Source organism: Silurus aristotelis (genome assembly GCF_946808225.1).
Source record: "Silurus aristotelis genome assembly, chromosome: 25".
In the NCBI taxonomy this organism is placed as follows: Eukaryota; Metazoa; Chordata; class Actinopteri; order Siluriformes; family Siluridae; genus Silurus; species Silurus aristotelis.
Window position 1 is genome coordinate 3552308 of NC_139598.1, and position 23951 is coordinate 3576258.

A 23951-nucleotide genomic window follows, 5' to 3' on the forward strand; every position below is an offset into this window, starting at 1 on the left:
ATTTGGTCTGGTTTTAACACTGCTTTATTGAAAAAAGTTATTTATTTTAATGCAACATTTTTAGGTTTTAGGACATTTTTCTGATCATTATTTTGGCGTTGTCACCCTGTTGATGAGGCGCTGCGTGGTGTATAAATGTCGCCCTCTTCTGGATCATTTTAGCTAAACGTAGTTTTGGTTCGTTTGCAGTTTCTTTTCCAGCTTATCAACAGTGAGCACAGAAAACGTAACCTACATATAGTGACGAATGGAAACTGACGCGCACACGCACACACACACACACACACACACACACTATATTATATTATATTATATTATATTATATTATATTATATTATATTTAGATATTTATTTATTTGCATGTAAACCAGTCACTACAAATTGTACAAACTGTGTCTGATAAAAAAACAACAACAACAACACTATAATACAGGGTTAATCAAAAAGAAGGAACCATTTTTTTTAAAACCTAATATTTAATTAAGGAAAAGTGATACAAATCTCCAGACATTTTTCTTTTTGATAACCCTGTACATTATTATTATTATTATTATTATTATTATTATTATTATTATTATTATTATTATTATTGTTGTTGTTGTTGTTGTTGTTGTTGTTGTTGTTATTATTATTTTTATTGTTATTATTATTATTATTAATATTATATAATGAAATCAAATAAAAAAAAAAGTATTATTTTATTATTATTATTATTGTTGTCTGTCTGTCTGTCTGTCTGTCTGTCTGTCTGTCTGTCTGTCCGTCTGTCTGAACTGAAGTTTGGAAACGGTAATGACATTTACAGTACCAGCCCTTTCCCCTCTGCAGCTGTTTGTCCTTCATCAGTAAATCATTACTCTGAGTATTACAATAAAAGAGAAAGACATGCACAATAGAAGAGTAAGTAAAGAGGGATGACCTCAAATTATACCCATCATGTTGCTTCACACATACATCTGAAAGTTTCTGTTAATCTCAGACCCCTACATCAGTGCAGTGTTATTTCCTGAGAACGACTGGAGCTGTGCTTCAAGTGAAATGAAACTCAGGAGATTTTAAATAGTGAAAGTGCAAAACCAGTCCCTCAGTCAAGACGCTTCACTTCCAAGAGGAACTCAATCTACTGAAGGTAAAGAAAAAAAAAAAAAAAAGGAATATATAATAAAAGAAGAGATATAGATGAAGATTAGAAATACTAAAACAGTCTCTCAGTAATTACAAGTTGTCTTAGTGCTTAGCAGCATATTTTTATGTATGATAAATAAATATATATATATATATATATATATATATATATATATATATATATATATATATATATATATATATATATATATATTGATAAGATTTAAAATAAATAACAGCTGGTAAAAAAATACAAAATGTATGTAATATTAAAATATTTTTTTTATTTTTCTGTTTTTAAATGCATTACATTTTTTTGCATTAAATATTTTTTTTTTTTAGATAAGCAGTGTCTTTGGTATTTTTATATTTATTTAATATTTATTTAATATTTAAGTTTTCAGTAAAATTCGAAATATTTAGTAGTTAAAAAACATGCATACAAATGAGAAACATATTTTTGTTAGGTTTGAAGGTCAAAAAAAAAAAAAAAAAGAAAATATATATTTATATATATATATATATATATATATATATATAAATAATTATATATAATAATAATAATAATAATAATAATAATCTAATAAATAATTAATTTGTAAAAATCAGATATACAGTGAATAGAATTCAGATATATAAATTAAGTGAACAAAAATGACTGAATCTTTGTATAAATTATTATGTTTTAAAGATGCGAGATGATTATTGCTGCATAGATGTTCATTTTAATTTATTTCAATTCAGTTCAGTTCAATTCGGATTTATTTGTATACAGTAGCACGTTTGTGCCAAAGCATCTTATCAGGTGTTTTTTCAGCCTCAGTTATGGACATGCACATCCCTAATAGACACATGAGGATTTCAGCAAAAATGAATCTGTGATCTGGTGTGTTTGTGTGTGTATGTGTGTGTATGTTTGTGTACTTGTGTGTGTTTAGTCATGGCTACTTCCGGCAGTCTTCTGTGTGAAGAGCAGCTCCAGTGCGCAATCTGTCTGGATGTGTTTATTGATCCAGTGTCAACTCCATGTGGACACAACTTCTGCATGACCTGCCTTAAAGAATGCTGGGACAACAGTTCCTCCTGCCAGTGCCCACTCTGTAAGCAGGATTTTGCTAAAAGGCCTGAGCTTCATGTTAATACGTTCATCTCCGGACTGGCTGCTCAGTTCAGGAAGTCGGGTCAGAAGAAGCCTCCATGCAGCAACACAGCAGAGCAGGTTAACTCCAAGGGTGCAAAAGTGCTGTGTGACTGCTGCACGGGGGAGAAGCTGGAGGCTTTAAAGTCCTGTCTGGACTGTGGAGTTTCTTACTGCGACGCTCATTTGATGCCTCACAGAACTGCAGATAAACTCAAGAAACACAAACTGATCGATGCTGTGGAGATGCTGAAGGATTACATCTGCCAAAAGCATGAGAGACCCCTGGAGTTATTCTGCAGAGATGACCAAATGTGTGTGTGTCAGTTCTGCACTGAGGGAGACCACAAAACTCACAGCATTGTTCCTATAGAGGAGGAGAGTCTGGCAAAGAAGGTGAGAGATATCCAGACAGGATTATAATGAAAAGCTGAAAAAAAGGTTGATTGATTCGCTAAAAACAGCAACTCTAACAAGAACTCTGGCTGCCAGCATTCAAATACAATTTTACGGTGTTCAAACCCAACAATACACAGTACAACATGCAGGGAAAGTCTTGAGTCTTGTCTAAAGACTGTCTGTGTACTTAAAGTTGGTATCAAAATAAAGCAAATTCAGAACATTACATACACTTGAATTTAGTTCTGTCTTGGTAATAATAAGAAGAATATAAAGAACACAGTATACGTATATACAGTATAGTATATACGTATGTATAGTATATATACATGTATATACTGTGTATATATACAGTATATACGTGTATATAATTGAGAATATATATATATATATATATATATATATATATATATATATATATATATATATATATATATATATATATATATATATATATATATATATATGTAAAGCGATTGGGACACCTGACGTTTTTTGCCATATGTGGTTTTAACCACAAAGTCTGAGGCACACAATTGTATAGGACAATGACAACATGACGATGCCTCTGTCCACACAGCCAGCTCCATAGCTTACATAGGTTAAAGTGAAAGATCTACTGCTGTAGAGCTCCAAACCTATTGAACACCTTTGGGATGAATGTTAACTCTGACTGCACCCCAGTTCTCCTCACCTCACCTACATCAGTACCTGACTTTACTAACGCCCTTGTGTCAATGAATCTCACACAAAAATCTTCACAGAATCTAGTGGAACATCTTCCCAGAAGAGTGAATGTTATTATAACAGCGAATTAGGACTAAATGTGGAACGGGATGTTCAAAAATGACATAGAAATCTTTTTGGTCAGATGTCCACAAACTGCTGTCTGGCTAGTTATCGTTTAATGAGTCGTCATATTCTGATATACAGCAGATCATTACGTTATGTGTTTTGGATGTGTGTCATTTTCAGTGTCACTAAATTCAATATGAAATAACCACAAGTGAGCTAAACTCATGAAACACATGATTTAGGTTACAAATGATACTTTGTGACTTATCATTTCCATAATTCATACATTTTCTTGTTAGGTGACTCATATTCCAATCACTGCTGTGTTTCTATTCCATGAAAATGCATGAGGATGAATGGTGAAAGAACATTAATCATAAATCCTGTCATTTTCACGAAAGCTTTCATAGAAGCAGCTCAGTTAATAAAAGCAGGTTCTGTCAGGAGGTACCGATATTAAATCCACAGAAAAGATATTGCTATTTCTCACTTGAGAAAATATGAATCCACATAAAACAATCAGGAGGTTAATAATGTGTGATGAACACTAGTAAAAACAATGTGGACAAACGTTTGTGGACACCTGACCATATCGTGTATTTGCTTTTTGAACATTCATTCATTTATTCATTTTCTCCTGCTTATCCGTAATTCGGGTCGCGGGGGCAGCAGTCTAAGCAGGCCCCCGCCTCCGACTGCTGCCCAATCCTAATAGCACCGTCCCTTACGGTCCCTCCTGCAGGTGGCGAGCCCACGGGAAGCTTTTTGAACATCTGATTCCACATTTAGTCCACATTTGCTCTTACAATAACCTATTATTATATCTTCTCTGGAAAAGATGTTCCACTAGATTTTGTGGAGATTCATTCAGACAGAAGGGGGTTAGAAAGTAAGGTACTGCTGTAGGTGAGATGAAGAAGCCTGAGGTGCAGTTTGCATTCACATTCATCATGTTCAATAGGTTTGGAGCTCTACAGGAGATCTTCCACTTCAACACATGTAAAAGCACCCTCTGAAGACATTCTGTAATATTGTACACCTCCGACTTTGTGAATACATTTAGGGAATCTAATTTTCCATCTCAGGGGGCTTTTTCCTCACCACACTCACCACTGGATCACTCAGTAGGGATAAACGTTCAATTATAAGGAACATACTTATAGACACTAAACTCTTTTATACCACTTTATAATCGTTTTATCTCTGGACTGCTTTAAGACAACAGTCATTGTTAAAAGCGTGCTACAAATAAGAATGGATTCAATTCAATTTGTATTTTATATAAAAAATTACTATAAATTATCATATTTAATTATAATTTTTTTTGTTACATAAACATGACACTAATATTATATTATTTATTTAAATAATATTATTATAATATGCATTTTTACAATATTAACGATAACCCAAAGCAGCTAAAAGTATCATTATTTGACATCATTTGTGTTTTAATTTTAGTCATTGTGTATAATATATTTATTTCAAGCCCCAGCTTGGAAAAATGCACGCAGATGTTCAGCAGATCATCCGAGAGCGAATGAGGAACACTGACGATATTAAACACTCTGTAAAACTCCACCATGTGAGTTTCAACTTTTCCGGTATGATTATACAAGGCTGTAGGACAAGGCTGCATGAATGAATACACTTATTTTCTTCTCGTAGAGGAACACAGAGAAGGAGAAGGGAGACAGTATAAAGGTGTTTGATGAGCTGATGCGCCGTGTGGAGAAGAACCAGGCTGAGCTGCTCAGGATGATAAGGGAAAAGCAGAGCGAGGCACAGCGAAAGGCGGAAGAGTGCATTAAACAGCTGGAGGAAGAAATCACTGAGCTGAAGAGGAGAGACACCGAGCTGGAGCAGCTCGCACACACTGAAGATCATCTCCAATTCCTGCAGGTCAGAAGCCCTCTGTGTTTTAGAGTTAATGGTGCGCTTGGCATGACAGCACTGATTTCACTTTACTCCTGCTGTACCGTAGATATACTCGTCAGTGTGCGGCTGTAAACACACCAAGAACTGGACTGGCATCAGGTTTAATCATGAAATGAGTGGGGAGACTCTGATGAGAGCGCTGTTTGAACTTCAGGAATATCTCAATAAGGAAATGGAGAAACTTGCTGATATTAGTAAGTACATTTGGAGTTTAAGAAGAAGATAAGGCATTGGTTTCTGCAATTATACAGTAGCAGGTAAAATGCCAATTGTAAACCCAAATATACTGTAAATATATATATATATATACATAAACCACAAACCAGTCCAAAGCATCAGTAATCCATGTTCATATTTCAGAGTGGGTTTATTGGGACTTTGCTTTTTTTTTTTATAAAGATAAAACAGTAATAAAAGTATGTATAGGTTTGATCCTTATAAATGTAAGTTTGTCCCCAATGAGAGATCCTGTGACGACTGCAGTGAGAAAAAAACGTCCTGAGATGCTATGATAAAGAAACCTTGAGAGGAACCAGACTCAAAAGGGAAACCCGTTCTTGCATAACAATGCCGAGTCATTTACCAACACTCTTCTGACTAAACGGGGAGGTGGTAGCTTAGTAGTTTAGTCATTAAACTTAGGCCGTGAGTTCAAATCCCAGCCACACCAAGCTGCCACTCCTGGGCCCCTGAGCGAGGCCCTTAACCGCTTTGCTGCTCACTTATAAAAATGAGAGAAATCTATAAAATCATATAGAAAATCTTTCCAGAAGAGTGGAGATCATTATGACAGCAAACAGCAATTACAAGTGGAATGGGATGTTCAAAAGCACATTCCAATCTCATGGTCAGGTGTCCACAAACTTCTATCCATGTAATGTAAATGTACATATTGACAGAACTCATCAATTTCTTCTAACGGGTCAAGATTTGGTTGGAAAACAATCAGATTTCTGTATAAATTAATTAAAATAATAATAATTAGCTTGGCCTCTGGATCGGAAGGTCTCAAGTTAAAATCCCAGCACCACCAAGGTCCCACTGCTGGGCACTTGAGCCAAGCCCCTAACCCTCAGCGCTTGTTTATCGCTCTGGATAACGGCATCTGCCAAGTGCCATGAATGTAAATGTCTGCCAAATGCCATAAATGATGTAAATGCACCCAAAATAGAACTCTTTATTCACTCCATCATCTTTATCTTCACAATGCAATTATGACTATGATATATGGTGCCCATGAATTTTGGTCACAGTCTTGAATGGTGCCAAGACTCCCATTAACTCCCATTTAAGTGTCTCTTTTAGCCCAAAGTGAAATAAAAGATCAAATACCAATGCAGTGTTGTTTTTTCTTTTCCAAACAGAACTGAAACAAATTCAGCAATTTGCAGGTATATATGTGTGTGTGTGTGTGTGTGTGTGTGTGTGTGTGTGTGTGTGTGTGTGTGTGTGTATATATATATATATATATATATATATATATATATATGTGTGTGCATGCAGTCACTCATCTTCATCTGCGTGAAAGAAATACATCTTCATTAATACATACTGTATATAATATCCTGAGATTTGTGTTGCAATTCTTTTGCTGTATGCTTTCAGTGGATGTGACACTGGATCCTGATACAGTTCATCCTTACCTCATTTTGTCTGAAGATAGAAAACAAGTGATATGTGGTGACTGTGTACAGAACTACCCTGATAACCCTGAGAGGTTTAACCGCTGTCCCTGCGTTCTGGGGAAGGAAGGATTCTCCTCCGGGAGATCTTATTACGAAGTCCAGGTCGGAAGGAAAACCATGTGGGATTTAGGAGTTGCCCGAGAGTCAGTTATTAGGAAGGGAAAGATCACAGCCTGCCCTGAGAATGGATACTGGTCTGTGTGTCTGAGGCATGAGACTGATTATAAGGCTTGTGAGTCTCTCTGGATTTCACTCTCTTTAAAACAGAAGCCTGAAAGGATCGGCGTGTTTGTGGATTACGAAGAGGGTCGTGTTTCCTTCTATGACGTAAAGACTATGACTTGTATTTACTCTTTTACTGGTCAGTCTTTCTCTGGGAAACTCTATCCATATTTTAGTCCCTGTCTCAGGGATAAGGGGCAAAATTCACTACCACTGATTATTAAAACTGTTCAACAATCTGCATGAAATTTGCTTTAATAAAAACTTTACACCCCTGATACACTATATAGACAAAAGTATTGGGACACCAGACCTTTCCTGCCATTTGTGGTTCTCCAAAATTTTACCACAAAGCTGGAGGCACTTAATTGTTTAGGACGTCTTTGAATGGAATCCCGAATCTGTTTCAGCATGGCAATGCCCCTGTGCACAAAGCAAACTTCATGAATCTTTGGTGTACATGCTTTTAATACGAAAGTTTTTCATGGCTTGCTAGATCTGATCTAGAGCTCTGATCTCAATCCTATTTAACACCTTTGGAATGAATACATCAGTTCCTTTGTGGCTGATGAACACAAATGTCTAAAAGCACACTCCAAAATCTAGTGGAACATCTTCGAAGGGACTAAATGTGGAATGTGATGTTCAAAAATTACAGTACTTATGACCAGGTGTCCGCAAACTTTTGGCAATATAGTGTACTTTCTGAAATATGTATCAGGAGATATTGAATTATTTAACATTATGGATGTGCTATTTGTAAGTGTGAAGTAAATCTCTAATTAAATCTGTAATTATCCTGAGAATAGTTTCCTCTGTTTTGGTCTAAAATTATTTAATATCTGTCATTAATGTCATTCATAATTAATGAATCATTTATTATTTATTATTATTCATTAAAAAGACTGTAGCTTACTGGAATGCTTAGAGGGTCATAGCAGACAACACCAACGCACTTTATACACGTTAACATTGACATTGGGTCGATATTTTTCTATTAAACAAATACATGAAAAAAAGAAATGTTCAAATTTATTTATTTATTTATTTTTGTTCCCTGCATTTTTTTGTGCAGATGTTCAACATAAATCAGTCGGAATCAGAACCAGAATACTTGTTGGGTTGCGGTTGCACAGTAAAATTAAAGTAAAGATTAAAGTAATATAAAATATAAGAATTTTGTGCATATTTCTTTAAAGATTTTTCAGCAAATGTGCATATTAGGTTATAAATTAAGTGTATATGCTGATGAATTTCCTATTTATTGAAATATATTGTATGAAAAACAAGACTACAATAATAAGTTAAACAAGTTATTGCACATGTAACAAATATTATTATCATTATTATTATTATGTAATTGCACATAAATTGATGTGTGGTATAAAAATGTATAACTATAACCATATCGTGACCAGCTGTTTAACACTCACTGCTTCCTATGACAGATTTTTATAATTTAGCCTTCTAGCTGCGTGTGAACGTTTGCATGTCTTCTGAGCGAAATATTACGCTTTATGGATGGTCCACAAAAAATGTAGCATAAAAAGGAAATAAAAAAATGAACTGTTTTTAACACTCTTCTCAAATGTGGTGGAACTTTTTCTTTCTAAGAAATATGTATATCTATTCAATATATCTAATTTATTTCATTCTACTTTCATATGAGAAACTGTGAGAAACAGTTTCAACCAATTGTAAATATGTATTCTTTTTTTTTTTTAGAAAACACAATAAAAGCCCAAATGGCTGTTGTTTTTAATTTATGCCGCTGTTGCTTCACAATACTGGATGTACACTGTTGTTGCTGAGCGTATTTAGAGTTTCTCCTTCAGGCCTAGTGGAAAGGCGAGAGACCGGTCTCTGGAGTCTTGCCCTCCTCTGGTCCTCCTCTTTGAAATCTCCCTTGCAATGGTTTCCCAAGATAGTGCCGACATGAAAGGGAATAAGTGATGCACAGAACTCTTCAAAGCATGAACTCTGGGGGAAGACAGCAGGCCTCGCAGGCAGTTAGCGACTCCCTGCTGCTAAAGAGAGGTCTGTGAAATGAGCTGACAGTCAACAACACAGTTTTTTTTTAATCCAGTTTACAGCTTGGAAAGAATGAGAAATATAAACGCTGATCTAAGGTTCTTTTGAACCAATATATATTGTGCATGTCATGACATTTTATAGGTAGAAAACCATTCATATGAATATACGTTTAACGTTTTCTTCATAATACTAACTTTTTTCTCTGTGCTACAGGTGAATGGTGTAATGAAGCCTGATAAAATGACCCCATGTTGTATGTGCATTGTTGTGCATTTTGTCTGATCATTGTAGTTTTCCTGTGGATTTGAAATGAAGGCATGTTTTTGTGCGAATTCAACAGGAAAGAAAACAGTATACATATTGTCAGTGAACAACTATTTTGAACTGTTTTGGTCGACCTTTCCATGATGAACATGATGTCCAGTTTCTCCTGAAAAGTCCATCTTGTGAATGTCCTTGTAAATGTATATGTGACCAAATTAATTTCTTCTCCTCTGTCAGTCGTTGTGGAAGATATATAAAAAAAACAGCTATTAAATCCACACGGATATATTTGAGCTGGTGCAGTTTGCTACGGATATGGTTTGCAATTCTCATTAGCATGCTCTCTGACCATCTAATTAAAGAATGTGAAAATGTGGACGTGATCAGATGCCTGCTCGATGGTCTTAGTGACTCCAGCTCGAAATCTGATTCCTTCTCATATATTTTATGCTACCAAGGGCCTGCAGTGCTGATTTCTGAAGGCCTTGTGCCAAATACATTTGACCACCACAACATGTAAAATGATGGCTGAAATCTGATTGGATTAAAGCGCCAACGTAAACACACACTCCTTGCATCAGCGCATCTGATAGAAACACTATGAAATGAAGACTATTATGAATCATTTAGAACATATTAATGGATAAAATATATATTTACATTTGAATCAGTGATTGCTGGCCCTGAGGACTCAACACTGTTGAATTTATTTAATAGAGAGTGAGAGAGCAAAGACAAATTGTTGTTTATTTTTTGTGCACTAGCACTGAGCAACCGATAGGTGGCGACAAGACGCCATTTTGTAATCACCCCAGCAATGGAAAGGCATGCAAACAAAGTGGATTATTCACTGGTTAAAATGGTAAATTAATTAAAAAAAAAAAAGGGTAAAAAATGGGTCTAAAAGAATATTTGTTAGTCTTTCTTGCTGACATTTAAACTTTACTTTAATTTAATCGTAGACAAAGCCTGTTTTTTATTGTTCCTAGAAGCATGCACTTTAAATTGCCTTGTCAGTAATTAATCATTCTTACAGTTAAATGCTTGTTTGTTTTTAAGCTTGACTATCTAACTTGAATTTTTTTTGTGTGTTTTCAGCAACTGGCACACTGCAGAGCGAGGGATTTGGGCTAACAGTTTGCCTGGCACATGGCACATATGAAGGTGGTCACATTTGGCACTGGGTCACTACCACAGCCTGCAGTGGGACATTGAAGTCAGTGAGTAATTCAGTGTGTGTTAGTCAGGAACCCTGTTTTTGAGACACACTCATTATTGCATATTAATTTATACACTATGTTTTGCATCACCCTTTATATTGGCTGAGTAACTAATAAATGCACCTCAGTCCATAAAGCTGCTTTAGAAGAACTTCAAGGACATGAATATACTGTATTAGTATATGTGATTTTTCTGTTAACCTGTCCATTACTCGGTTTCAAAAAAAATCTAAGCTAAAAGCTGTTATCATAAGGTGGCATAATGGTGCAGAAGGGCACAGTGCGAAAGCTCCAGAGTGGCTTCTATAAATCTGTGTTCAGACATACAACAAAAAATTAGTGACTTCAGGCAAATCGATCCTAAAATATACTGGTTTTATATCGAAAGGTTTGTGTCTCACATTGAAATACTGATCCGATTTAACACGAAAGCAGGAGAGTTGATCAGCCGAGAAAGATATCCACAGTACTAGGTTTGAAGGTCCTTGTTATCAGCCACCATTGCTTCCTAAATGGGGGTTTGTCCATTTGTACAATGGAATTGAGAAAAGTTAAAAATGCAAATACAGAGTGACTCGATGCAAGGTTTACCAATAGTAGTGAAAACAGTGGAGAGCACGTGATCTTGCACGTGAACGTGGCACATAGAACGTTGGTGTTAATGTGTGTTTGCTTGGTGCTCTGCGGATCCTTATAAGAATGCAACACCCAATTTTCTTCATGGGAACCAACCACATTCAGAATCGTCCCCACAAATAACTAATTCACGGCCAAATCAATCAACACTAATATCTAATAAAAGTGGTGGATCAGTAGGTTGGGGTTTAAGCCCCAGTATTACTAAGCTGCCACTTTTGGGCCCTTGAGTAAGGCCCTTAGTCCTCTGTGCTCTAGAGGCTTTGTATCATGGTTGACCCTGCACTCTGACCCCAGCTTTCTAACATCCCCGGGATATTCTTATCTTTTCTAATGCATAACATCACACCATTACACCCATTTAAACCATCATCATTGAAATAATCCCTTTTGTATTTTCCTTCATTGTTTTAGTGTTTTGTCGCTCCTTATTTCTGCTTCAGACCCGAACAGTGACCCTGTGACAGATTTGAACATTACAATTCTCTGGCTGTATAACTACACCCACTTACACTCAGAATCAGTCCCCTTTTTAAGTTACTCAGTCAGAAACGGTCCAAACAAGCCTAACGCGCTTGCATACCGAACGCAGCGCCAAGTCTCCCATTCATCTGCTTCTTGGCTGCCTCTGTAAATTCCTCGGCCAGAACACATTTACAGCACGGATGATTCAGATTCCACACATTCCATCCTCTGTTTCTTTCTATCCTCCATCCTAAGTTTCAATTCGGTCTTAATTCAGTATGGCTTGTCTGTATCAGTTACAGCCTAAATGCTAAGTGTTTAAAGTAGAACAGGGGTTATATAATGTAATATAATAACACAGCAATCACTCCGCCATTATCTCATCATGTCTCTCGCGCAGCAAATAAAGTACACCGAAAGCAGGCACAGTGTTTACTCTTCCGGCTGTGTATGGAGGTGTAAGAAGGTCAGAAGCGCGTAGGGGGCCTGATATTTAGGGATGATGGAAGAAGGGGGAACGGAGCGTGATTCAGATCTGAGTCACAACTCTGTTGACTCACTGTTTGCTACGTGTGAATAGGGATAAAACATCAGCGGCGTATAATAAGACACGGCAAAGGAGCTCAAGGCAAATCAGCTGATCTGTTGTGAGATGCTGGGAAATTGAATAATGACTCAGAATCACTGTTTTGAAATGCCATTTTGTACGTACGCGACGTGACGCCAACGTCAATAGCGTTACTATCGCGAATAGTGATGATGAGACCAGACATCATAGGGGTGATAACAACCGACTGTAAGAGATGAGTAATTGTACGTCATCATTTAGACCAGGCCGTGTAGAAATACGTTAGCTAATGAGCTTCAGTATGTGGAAACTAAGCACAGTACGGTGTATTCACAGACACAACATTAGGACCACCTGCCAAATATTGTGTTGGTCCCCCTTTTGCTGGTAAAACAGTTCTGACCTGTCGAGCATAAACAGCATGAACTTCTTAGCAGTTTGACCTACAGGAGCTTGTCTGTTGGATTGAACCACACGCCCCAGCCGTCGCTCCCCACGTGCACCAATGAACATCGGCCGTCCATGACCCTGTCGCCGACTCACCACTGTTGCTTCCTTGGAGCACTTTTGATAGATTCTGACTACTGCCCACAAGAGCTGCAGGCCCTTAACCCTCTATGCTCCAGGGGTACTGTATCATGGCTGACCCTGCACTCTGACCCCAGCTTCTGAGCAAGACAATCTCATGCAGTACAATACAGCAGAGTTAAAAGAAATAAGGAAGTAACATCATATTGTGAATGTCTTTTTTTCCATAAAACATCAATATATATATATATATAGCGTTTGTCACATTATGCTATATTAGGTGCTTCCTTAAATTTCTATCATATTGTGACTATTACTTCTTAAAACACCGTCAGAAAAGTGCAGAGGGAGATTCCTGACTTGAATACATTAAGGATATTGTGTAAGTGTCTGAGGGTTATTAAACAGCTTCCTCAGAACTATGAACTATGACTAGAGCTTTAGCACTCTACAAACAAACAGTAAAGCTGTACTGTGGTGAAAAGTTGCTTGTTTGCTAAAGAGATTTTTTAAAAATTCTTCAGAAGAGGGTTTGGCCATTCTGGTAAGCTTGTGTAAGAATTATTAGAGCTGTACTGTATAAAATGCCCCACCCCAATACTTCCTTGTCCATACTTTGGAAAAAAAAAGAAAAATATTCCTGGTTCCTCTGGTGGAAAAACCCAAAGTATCTTAAAAAAACATTAGTCTCGAAAGGTGGAAATTTCCACCTTGACTTTCTATGCTCTTTGTTTCTGATTGGTTCTTGTGTGGAAAATCTGCTAAAGTTTCTTAGTTTGTAAAATTGTTCATGGTTCCTGTGGTTCCTGTGTCTGAAGATCTGTCCTGGTTCCTAAAAAAGTATTTCAAAAAGTTACTGAGGTTCAGAAAAACTAAAGGATCATGCTTTGGGTTATTGGGTTTGTAAAAAAAAAAAAAAAAAAAAAAAAAAAACATTATTGAAAGGGTTCCCGTGCGTTACAGAAATGGTTTTGAAATGGTTCCTGTGGAGGAAATGCTCAAATCTTGAGGTCCTAAAAACATCCTGTACTCCTGAAAAAATGGTTCCTGTAATGAAAAATTCCTCAAACCATCCAGAACATGAAGAATGTTCTTAATTCATGATAAGTTTCCTATGCCTTAAGTTGTTGGGTTCCTTAAAATTATATTTCTGTGGTTCCTGCGGTGGAAATGTTCTGGAGTCCCTGTTATGCTTCCCCAGTTCTAGAGTTCCTAAGAAACCAACAATACAATAAATGTTTGCTGAGATCTTGAAAAATGAGGCTTCTCATGCACCGTGTTTACATTTCAGATTTTCCAGGGTGGACTGCAAAATTTTTTCGAGTTCCCTCCAAAAATGAACAGTCCTTCACTAAAAAGTTCCTGAATTCCAAATGACTTATTGCTTCCTGTAATATTCCTGTAATGAAGACATGCTTAAAGCTGTAAACATCCTGGGCTCATGAGAAGGTTCCTGGGGTGGATGTATGGATTCAGGTGGCTCATAATAATGCAATAATAATAATTCATTTAAAGTCTACTGCACTTTTCTCACAGTCCAGTTTGTTTTTTTAAAAGCAGGATCCATGTCAGGTTTTCTGAGTATTTCTGAGCACACAGTGTTCAAGTACAATAAGTGAGGGTATATGACGATTAGTGTGTGTGGAACAGTCTTGTATTCTGTACTTTCTCTTGTTGGTGTGTGCATGTGTGTTGTTCTCACTCCCCTCTTGTCCTCTGCTGGGAACAGGAATATCAGGTTTCCTGTATGTGTGTGTGTGTGTGTGTGTGTGTGTGTGTGTGTGTGTGTGTGTGTGTTTGTATGCGCACAGTGCGTACTTGCTGCTTCCTCTGTGTTCTCTTGATGTCAGCACAGAGCAGAACTGTGTCAAAGCAACGTGATTCACTGGCTGCTGTCTCCCTGTGTGTCTGAGCATGCATGTGTGTGTGTGTGTGTGTGTGTGTGTGTGTGTGTGTGTGAGAGTGTATTGCAATCCTCACGTGGGTACAGTGGCTAGACTTTGGCTCCGGCTGTCTGGGTGGAGAGCCCTGCTGTATTTTGGTTATCGATTAACAGCACGAGTTTCACACGTACAAACAAGCGTCACACAAACAAACAGCCACAGTTGTCTGGGCCAATTACAGCAAACAGACGGGACGCTATTACTAAAATGAGGCGTGCGTTCGTGTGTTTGTTATTATGTAGGTGTGTGTTTAGGTGTGTGTTATTATGTAGTTTACTGGATGTTCATTATTCTCATGTTCGTATCCTAGTTCGAATGACCATTGTGTGGTTGCGTAATGGTGCATTTACACAAAAAGTACTACTACTGGTATTTAGGTCATGAATCTGGGACCAAAACAAGATATGATCTAACCTAGTATTTGCTGAGTACATTTCATTTTGGTGACACTGTATTGATGATATGAATGAATTATCATTATAATAATGATAATTTGCATTAACATTTCATTTACATATCAATTCAACCACACACCACTACTATTGTTTTTACTCTTACTACGACAAATATTAATACTACTACTTACACCTCTATTACTATTTATACAACCATCACCATCACTATTTGTACAACTTCCACTACTACTATATTTCTCTATTATTGCTATTAGCTCTACTGCCACTACTATTACTAGTATTTTCACTACCACCACTACTTTCTTTCGGCTTCTCCTATTAGGGGTCGCCACAGCAGATCATCCGCATGTTTGATTTGGCACATGTTTTTAAGCTGGATGCCCTTCCTAACGCAACCCTCCCCACTTATCCAGGCTTGGGACCGGCACTAAGAGTGGCTGGGGTTGGTTTCCTGACCGGGAATCAAACCCGGGCCGCATCGGTGAGAGCGCCGCATCCTAACCACTAGACCACCAGGGGACCTAATACTACTAATTCTTTTGCTCCTATACCTACTATTACTATTTTCACTACTACTACTACTAGTACTCCTACCACCATTGCTACTTCTACAACCACTTACCTACTATTTATACAACCTACACCACTTTTTCTACCCTAACTACCACTACTAATTCTATTATATCACTTCTACTCTCTCTACTACTACTACTATTTCTACTTCCACCACCTCTGTTTTTACCTTTACTTTAGCTACTATTTTAATTTGCACCACTACTTCTACTTTACCTACTATTTTACTGTCATTTATATTACTGGGGTTTTTACAGATACTATTCCTATTACTGTTCCTACTACTACCATCACTGCTTCAATCACTAGTTCTAATCCTACCACATCCTGTATAATATTACTACTATTCCCACTACCACCTACTACCTTTTCTACTATCACTACCACTACTACTACTACTACTACTATTTCTACTACCACTTGTACTTCTATTGCCACTACTATTACTACCCTTATTACTACTACTATTTCAATACCTACTATAACTACTGCTACAATTTTTTTTCTTTTTTACTATTTTTACTCCCACTTCTTCTTCTTTCCTTCGTCTTCTTTTCGCTTCTCCCATTAGGGGTCGCCAAAGCTGATCTACTCCCACTACTACTAATAATAATCATAATTATAAAAAAAGAATAATACTTGTATAGCATTTTTTTAAACCAGAATTTTAGACTATTAGTGTATGAACAGATTTCAGTAAAAAAAATGAATGAATGATTTTTTTTCACATGCAAACAAACATCCATATTAAGGTGTACAATATACACTATACAAAGAGACTCATGATATTCAACATCGTATGTTTCTAGCTTATAGATTAATTTTCCTTTACAAGAACATGATTGATTGTGCAGTATGTTATTTTTTTTATGTATTTCACAAGATTTGAGAAATGTTCTCTAATAAACACCCTGTGTATGGTGTATAACTTTGTCCTGTACAAGCTTTACTTCCTTTTTGACTGATCGGCTGTTTTAGGGTTTTGTAGGTCACTTTTTTCCCTCCATTTCTTGGAAAGTGGAGGAGTGTTTAGGCGGCACATTCCACGGAATGAGCTCTTTGAGAAGATAGGGCCAGAGTGCAAATTTCACCACTCTCCTGGGCCCCCAAACACCTCCTCCCCCCACCCCCACCCCCCCAGTAAGTGAAGGAGGGAGGGAGGGAGGGAGGGAGACACAGAGAGAATGTCATGGAGAAAAAAAGAGAGAGAGAGAGAGAGAGAGAGAGAGAGAGAGAGAGAGAGAGAGAGAGAGAGAGAGAGAAGACAGAGAGAGAGAGAGAGAGAGAGAGAGAGAGAGAGAGAGAGAGAGAGAGAGAGAGAGAGAGAGAGAGAGAGAGAGAGAGAGATGGAGGGAGAGTAAGCAAGGCAGTAAAAGAGACAGAAAGAGAGACACGGAAGGGAGTTCGAGAAGATGGAAGATCAAGAGTGAGACATGGAGAGAGGGAATGAGCTAACTATTCCTATTTTATTTTATTTTAAAACTCTATGGTTTTAATTATATTGTAATTATTAGTTACATATACATTAGTATAGTTTATAGTATAGTACATTAGTATAGTTTATAGTATAGTACATTATAGTAAATAGTATAGTGCATTATAGTATATAGTAAGTACATTATTATTATAGTTTATTGTTATTTCTGTTGTTATGTGTCTGTATGTTCAATGCTTTGGCAATACGAATGTCCATATTTGTTATGCCAATAAAGCAAACTCTGAGATCAAGAGAGACAAGAAGGAAGCGAGTGAGAGAGAGAGAGAGAGAGAGAGAGAGAGAGAGAGAGAGAGAGAGAGAGAGAGAGAGAGAGAGAGAGAGAGAGCGGGCGGGAGATGTGGAGGGATGTGATACTACTATGCTCCTTTATTATTAATTATTTTGTAAAGTACTGAAAAAGCAATCAAATTCTATGCCTGTGGACTATATACAGCCTCATATCTATAGTATATACTGTACTTATCCAGTGTTTTAGAGAGCCGATGGTTCATACAGCTTCAGAGTGCCTATGGATCGATTCTTCCAATCTCTGGGAAAGATCTTTCCTTAGTTTTGATGTTGGTGGAGAGCATTGTCTAAATCTAAATCTAAATCTTCTAAACTGTAGCTGTTGAGATCTGGAGACTGTGAACACCAGCATTTTCATCCTTATTCATTTACCAAGGCGGATTAGGGCTAAAGTCATCCAGGAAGAGAAATATTTGAACGTCAAATATAGTCTGAATTATTGATTGCAATGACACTTGACTGTAAGACCTGAAAACAACACGGAAGCAAAACAGTTACTCAGTATAATTCAGAATGTTTGGAAATGTCTGAGTGTAATGAGTGTATGATGAGGGTTTTGTCAGAAAAACAGCAGCAATGAGCAGCTCTAATGATTTGTCAAAACTTTTACTTTTATGACAGTATCAGGGGAAACTCAGTTTTGTTTTTCAATACTACAAAAAACTGCTAAATATTTAAGCACCCACTTACCAAAACCCTCACCAGTATCATAGACAGGTTTCATTTCGCTCTATTGTCTCCTTTTTTTTTGCACTTGAGGAGAAATTTAGGAGCATCTTATCTGAACCCAATCGTTCAAACTCCTCCAGTTGACTGTCTTTATCTGCTTTTTATTATTTTTGTAGTTATTGGATAGCCTCCACACGCTGAGCAGCTTTCGGTTCTGCAAAATGTTATCTGTATTCCAGGGTATTTGTCTGCATATTTGGTCTTGTGATAGGATTAGGTGAAAGGGCTGCAGACTGGCAGCTGATAGCGTCTCTACTGCAGGCAGTTTTTCCCTCTGCTGTGTATGTGTTTGGTGTGTTTGTGTGTGTGTGTTAAAACTTCTTGTTTCTAAACCAGTCCATGTACACGTTCATGCTAATTCCCAAACACGATCATTTCTTAGAACCCTGAACACTGAGGTCTTCACGCTCCCTAAACACCTTCATTACAAACCTGCACGTCTTTCTTAAACACGTTTTTAAAACTGTCCCAACGTCCCATAGCGGTCCGTCACCTTTTTTGACCCTTTCTTGTATCTGTATATTTGTATGACTGTATGTATATCAGGTGCTTTTGTTACTCTGTAATTATTCAGTCTGTTGTTGTCCTTTTGGGCATTAGTTACAAAAAATCCTATCTGAGCATGCACACACAGGAAGAAAGAAAAAGAGCGGTGATAGGATCTGATCAGTGTGTGATGTTGTGTGTAGATTGCCTTCCCTCAGCGCCATGGTAGATAAACAGGCTCTTTTCCCAAGACCCAATGAACAGTGACATCCTGAAGGGGGCAGTGTGAGAAATTCCTTGCTGATACCCTCTGTAGGAGGGCCCAAAACCCTTATACCATTTATTGAAGAATTCAAAAAGATAAATAAATGAATAAAATTTGGACTAAGGTGAGAAAATATGGCCTGAAGTGCTGCTGAGTGTTATGTAACTTTATTAGGGGTTTTGTTACACTAAAGTGAGGAGGATCCAGTACAAACCGGTTACTGATTCGTTTTCTGTGGCACAATTTACACAAATTCACACTTGCAACAGCTACTGAAGGTGATTTCGACATGCAGCTTTACAATGCTAAACTGCTATTTAAAAGTTTTCCCTTAGCTTCTAAGATCTACATAAACTGTTACTAGTGATCTATAGGGCTGAAGTCTGTATGTGGTTGTTTTCAGCTCACGATTTACTCCCATAATAGCTCTGTGCTAAAGAGTGCCCGCTCACTGTACATGGGGTTTGTGCCAGCTTGTTTTGGAAGCTGCTCTGTCATGTCATTGCTCGATTCCTCTGCCCAGATTCTGTTTGTGTGTGTAGACGGTGCACGATAAAGCTTGATTAATGGCCACATTCAGGAGGGGATGGACACCGGAGCCGAGACGGAGCCATGCATGACCCGGCGCTAATATTAGAGCTTGCAGCAGCTTTAAACAGCAGCCAGAGATTTTGTTGTCACACCTCTTTTTCGTTGCTCTTGGGAGAAGCAACTCCAGGGAAGTAGACAGGAGGCGCCCGGACTTTTGTAGAACATGTGAGAGGAGTTGGTCTTGGCAGAAGGATCACAAACAAGACTAAGCAGACGTTGTTGTTATCACTTTTTTTCCCTCCCTCTTCAGCAGTTTGTGTTTATTAAGTGGCGCTTGTTTTAAGCCGTGTTACACAATGCAGACATAAAGAGAGGTATATAGGCAACATGATTAAACAGTTTAGAACATCCTTTTACAATTCATTTTCATGATCAGTGGTAGGATTGAGTATAGTAGACTTTAAATCAGGCACAAAAGACGCAAAGAGGTTTTTAATTGTCACATATACACTTCAGCGAAGTGAAATTCTTAATATATCCCAGCTTGTTAGGCCTTTGGTCAGACGTAGAGTCAGCATTCTTGGGGCTCAAAGGGTTAAGGGCCTCGCTTGGGGGGCCCAACAGTGGCACCTTGGGGTGTGAACCCCAATCTTCCAAACAGTAACCCAAAACGTAACTAATGAGCTTCACTGCCTGATTTAAGAATAGTGGATAGTGAGGACAGAAGTTCATGGGGGTCTCTCTTCAATTCATCTCAGACTTTTACACAACTTGCTGCACCTGCAAATCCAGCAGCTTGATGTGGCTGACCACACACACTCTTCAAACACATTCTTTACCCTTTTTCCATCTGGAAAAAGTAGCAAAGCAGACACAGTCAGACTTTGTATCAGTTTCTTCCCACAAGCCATTGAACTCATCATTAAGAGACTGGATATATATACACACACACACACACACACACACACACACACACACACACACACACACACACGCACACTGCTACGTGAATATGATGGATCGCAACACTATGGAGACCGATGCGTGTCCTGAGAGTCGCATACATTATAGATTGTGTGTCGTGTTGTCTAGAGTTGTGTTGTGTTGTTGCACTAGATGTTGTCTGCACATGTGCAATATAATGTCCTGTTTATAAGTCTATATGTTCTGGTTAGTCCTATCTTGTGTTCATTTTACGTTACGTTACTCCTGGCTAGGCCATGTCTCGACTTCACCGCATCACCGTCGTAAATCGTGGACTACCTGTACTGTATAAGGGGTGATACACTTCTACTAGGAAAATCATCAATGCCTTATCAGGAAGTTGTTTTTAAAACCGGTTTATGATTTTATAATAGAGTTCGAGGCGGCCCTTCGGCTATGCGAGTCTTTTCTGTAGAAACAGTAGCAGATTAGAGCATTAACATACGTGTGTTGATTGAATTAAATCTCGAAATGCTCTCAGATCTGCTCGGATCCAAGAATTCGAAACCGTTGTGGTACACGGTGCTGTAATCAATAAGATATCAGCAACCAGTGGTGCTCCAGCCTACAGTATATAATGCACATATCAGTGTCACATACCCACATGTGATTCGTACGATGGAGGGAAAGGATTCGGTACGAACATTTCATTTAACATCCACCACCAGCACATCCCCCAGAGAAATCCCATAGAGTGACCTCATGATCTCATCCTCTCTGTAGATATTAATAACACCCACGTGTACACCGTGCACATATAAGCAAATATCTGTCAGGAGCTATTTATAGCCCCGCAGACAGGCATCTCCTCGGACCGAACGCCGGCTATTTCCGCGAACGTCACTCACCGAAATAGCAGCGGCAGCACGTCGAATCAGAACAAAGAGGAACAAAAGCAACCCTGGTTGTGCTGTTTCGTTCTATTTATAACTCTCCGTTCGCAATTAGCAGACACGAGAGCACAGTGCGAACACGGATCCCAGCGATCAGACGTTTTCTGCTAAGATCACACCAGATAGGGGATCGAAAATGTAGGTAGCTAGGGCTGCTGCTATAGATGATTTTAGTAATTGAGTATTCTTCCATCGATTAATCGGATAAGAAGTACTTTTTCTTAATTAAAGAGCGACGCTAAATAAGAGAAAAAATAAGACGGGTTTTTAAAAATGAACAAGAAATTTTTATCCTTAAAAATGTGCATATTTATTGCTAAAATTGCACACAAGAATATCTGTGAAAACTAAACCCATTTACATTTATTTGCCATATTACCTTAAAATACAAATACAGTGCATTCAAAAATTTCCTCCGCAGCGGCACGTAGAGTAGGTTATAAAAAACTATTCATTTAATGAAACTCAATTATTCTCAGTCATGTATTTATTTATTATTATCTCGCATAGTGTCGCGATGTGGTTTTCTTGTCTCCGGAAAAGCTGCTTGGAATTTTCTGCATAATAAATCTGTGTATTTATCGGTAGCTTTAAAACCTTGCTCCACTACCTGCTCTACACGGCCATTGTGGAGGGACTTTTTGAAAGCACTGTATATAAATAAAAACATAAAAATCTATTGTAATCGAATTACTCGAGTTAGTTGAAGGATTCGTTTCAGCCCTAAAGGAAGCAGCGTTTCGGATTAGCGTCATCGCAGCGGATTCGGCCGGACTCTCCCCGAATCAAAGCGACCCGAAGAAGCTAACAGGAATAGCGAACCTTCGTAGTGACCTTGAGCCGATTTCCACTTGCGTCGGCATTTCCTGATGAAGGAGAGCTCTAGAGATTCCCCTGAGCACGCTAGCCTCTTCACCTTGGCCACAGTGGGAGCTGCAGGTGTAAAAGCCGTGCCTCCTTGTTGTCCAGAGAAAGTCCCTGGATGAAAAATGCTCATTTGGAGTCATTCATCAGAACTGACACTTTAATAAGAGGATCTCACAATAGGGTCCGAGCCCACCGCTACCTGGCAGAAGCAATTTTTCCCCTCGGCACGCTGTTGCTCCTGGACTGTGGGGAAAAAAATGAGGGTGGATGAAATAATATCTTTCTTCCTAATTCGCATATCAGGGGTTTCCAGAGTCTGGTGTTTTATTATGAGGAAATGTCTCATCTCAAGTCTTGTGTCTGTCAACAGTTGTTAAATGTTGCAGGTAAAAGCCATGTTGGGTTGCGTTTCTAAAAATACGCTGGTGCTGTATTTAACAACAAGGTTACTATATAAAGAAACAGTTTGAAGTGTTCAGTCTGCCAAGATGTTTGGCTTCTTGTGTGTTGTTTTGTTCACACCGTGTCCTAAACCACTTCAGGACGTCCATACAGTATGACACGTCTGTTCCTTGAAGCACAAGCACTAAGACAATTTCTCAGAGCGTTTCTAATCCGCAAGTGGAGACAAGTCTGAGCGAGGGGTTCACTGAGAAAGAACAGCGTGCTAAAAAAGAAATCCCCAGATGCATTTGTGAAAACAAACATTTACATTTACCTTTGCGGCTTTTAGCAGATGCCCTTGTCCGGGGCGACGTTAAAAAGTGCTTTGAGTCTCTCTTTTAATGAATAAATCTACACTGGTACGCTGGATTACAACTTAAGATAAATCAGCCTACAACTTTGTTGAGAGGATTTTTTTTTATTACATTTTTTAAAGGAAGCAAAGTTGGAAAGTATTAAAGTGTGTTTGTGTTTATTGCTTGAGTGAGCCAACAGTTTGGAAAAATGAGGTGTGGTTGAGGTAAAGGCCTAGTCAGTGACCCACAGACGTGAAAATAATACAAAAATATGCGAGCGTGACGAGAAAACTACTTACCTATGTTTTGTTTTTTTAGAGAGTGTGTATGGCTGCAGGGGAAAACCATTCACAATATATTGCAAAAAACAATTAGCGGTAGTTATGTATCATTAAGAACAGGTGAAGCTTTCGAAAAAAAAAACGCACCTCCAGTAAATACTTTGAAACAGGCCCACAATATGAACTTTTATAGCCCTTAGTCTGCTCGTAAAATCGTTCTAGCTGCGGGGTGCCTTTGCGTTAGTCTGTGATTGGTCTATTTTTTGACGTTCATGAGAAAGACCTCAGTCAGCGCAGTGTGCTAGTTGGGTTCTTGTGCTTTTCTTAACTCAACGGTGGGCCACCTGCTAGTGGACAGGATCTGTGCGGAGGAACAGGCGCTGGAAAGCCCCCAGTATGGAACAAGTGAATATTTTTCTAGTTGTATTGCACACGAAAGC

General features: G+C 38.1%; 1 protein-coding gene and 1 long non-coding RNA gene across 2 annotated transcripts in view; one reads left to right on the forward strand and one right to left on the reverse strand.

The window, feature by feature from the left end:
* Positions 1 to 23951, reverse strand: part of LOC310719978 — a 57521-nt gene that overhangs the window by 32148 nt on the left and 1422 nt on the right. The gene's annotated exons all lie outside the window — the stretch shown is intronic.
* LOC310719956 (E3 ubiquitin-protein ligase TRIM39-like) lies at positions 991 to 8325 on the forward strand. Its single transcript, XM_083530176.1, has 7 exons — positions 991 to 1129; positions 2064 to 2659; positions 4947 to 5042; positions 5126 to 5359; positions 5442 to 5589; positions 6760 to 6786; positions 7001 to 8325. The coding sequence occupies exons 2-7, from the start codon at positions 2066 to 2068 to the stop codon at positions 7546 to 7548; spliced, it is 1647 nt and encodes a 548-aa protein (XP_083386302.1). The 5' UTR covers positions 991 to 1129; positions 2064 to 2065; the 3' UTR covers positions 7549 to 8325.

What these genes read in the sequence shown, in the direction of transcription:
- LOC310719956 (XM_083530176.1), top strand. Translation starts at nt 2,066, where the DNA reads ATGGCTACTTCCGGCAGTCTTCTGTGTGAAGAGCAGCTCCAGTGCGCA. An exon ending in AGGAGAGTCTGGCAAAGAAG is followed by an intron (nt 2,660 to 4,946) that starts GTGAGAGATATC and finishes ATTTATTTCAAG; the next exon opens with CCCCAGCTTGGAAAAATGCA. An exon ending in GGAGAAACTTGCTGATATTA is followed by an intron (nt 5,590 to 6,759) that starts GTAAGTACATTT and finishes TTTTCCAAACAG; the next exon opens with AACTGAAACAAATTCAGCAA.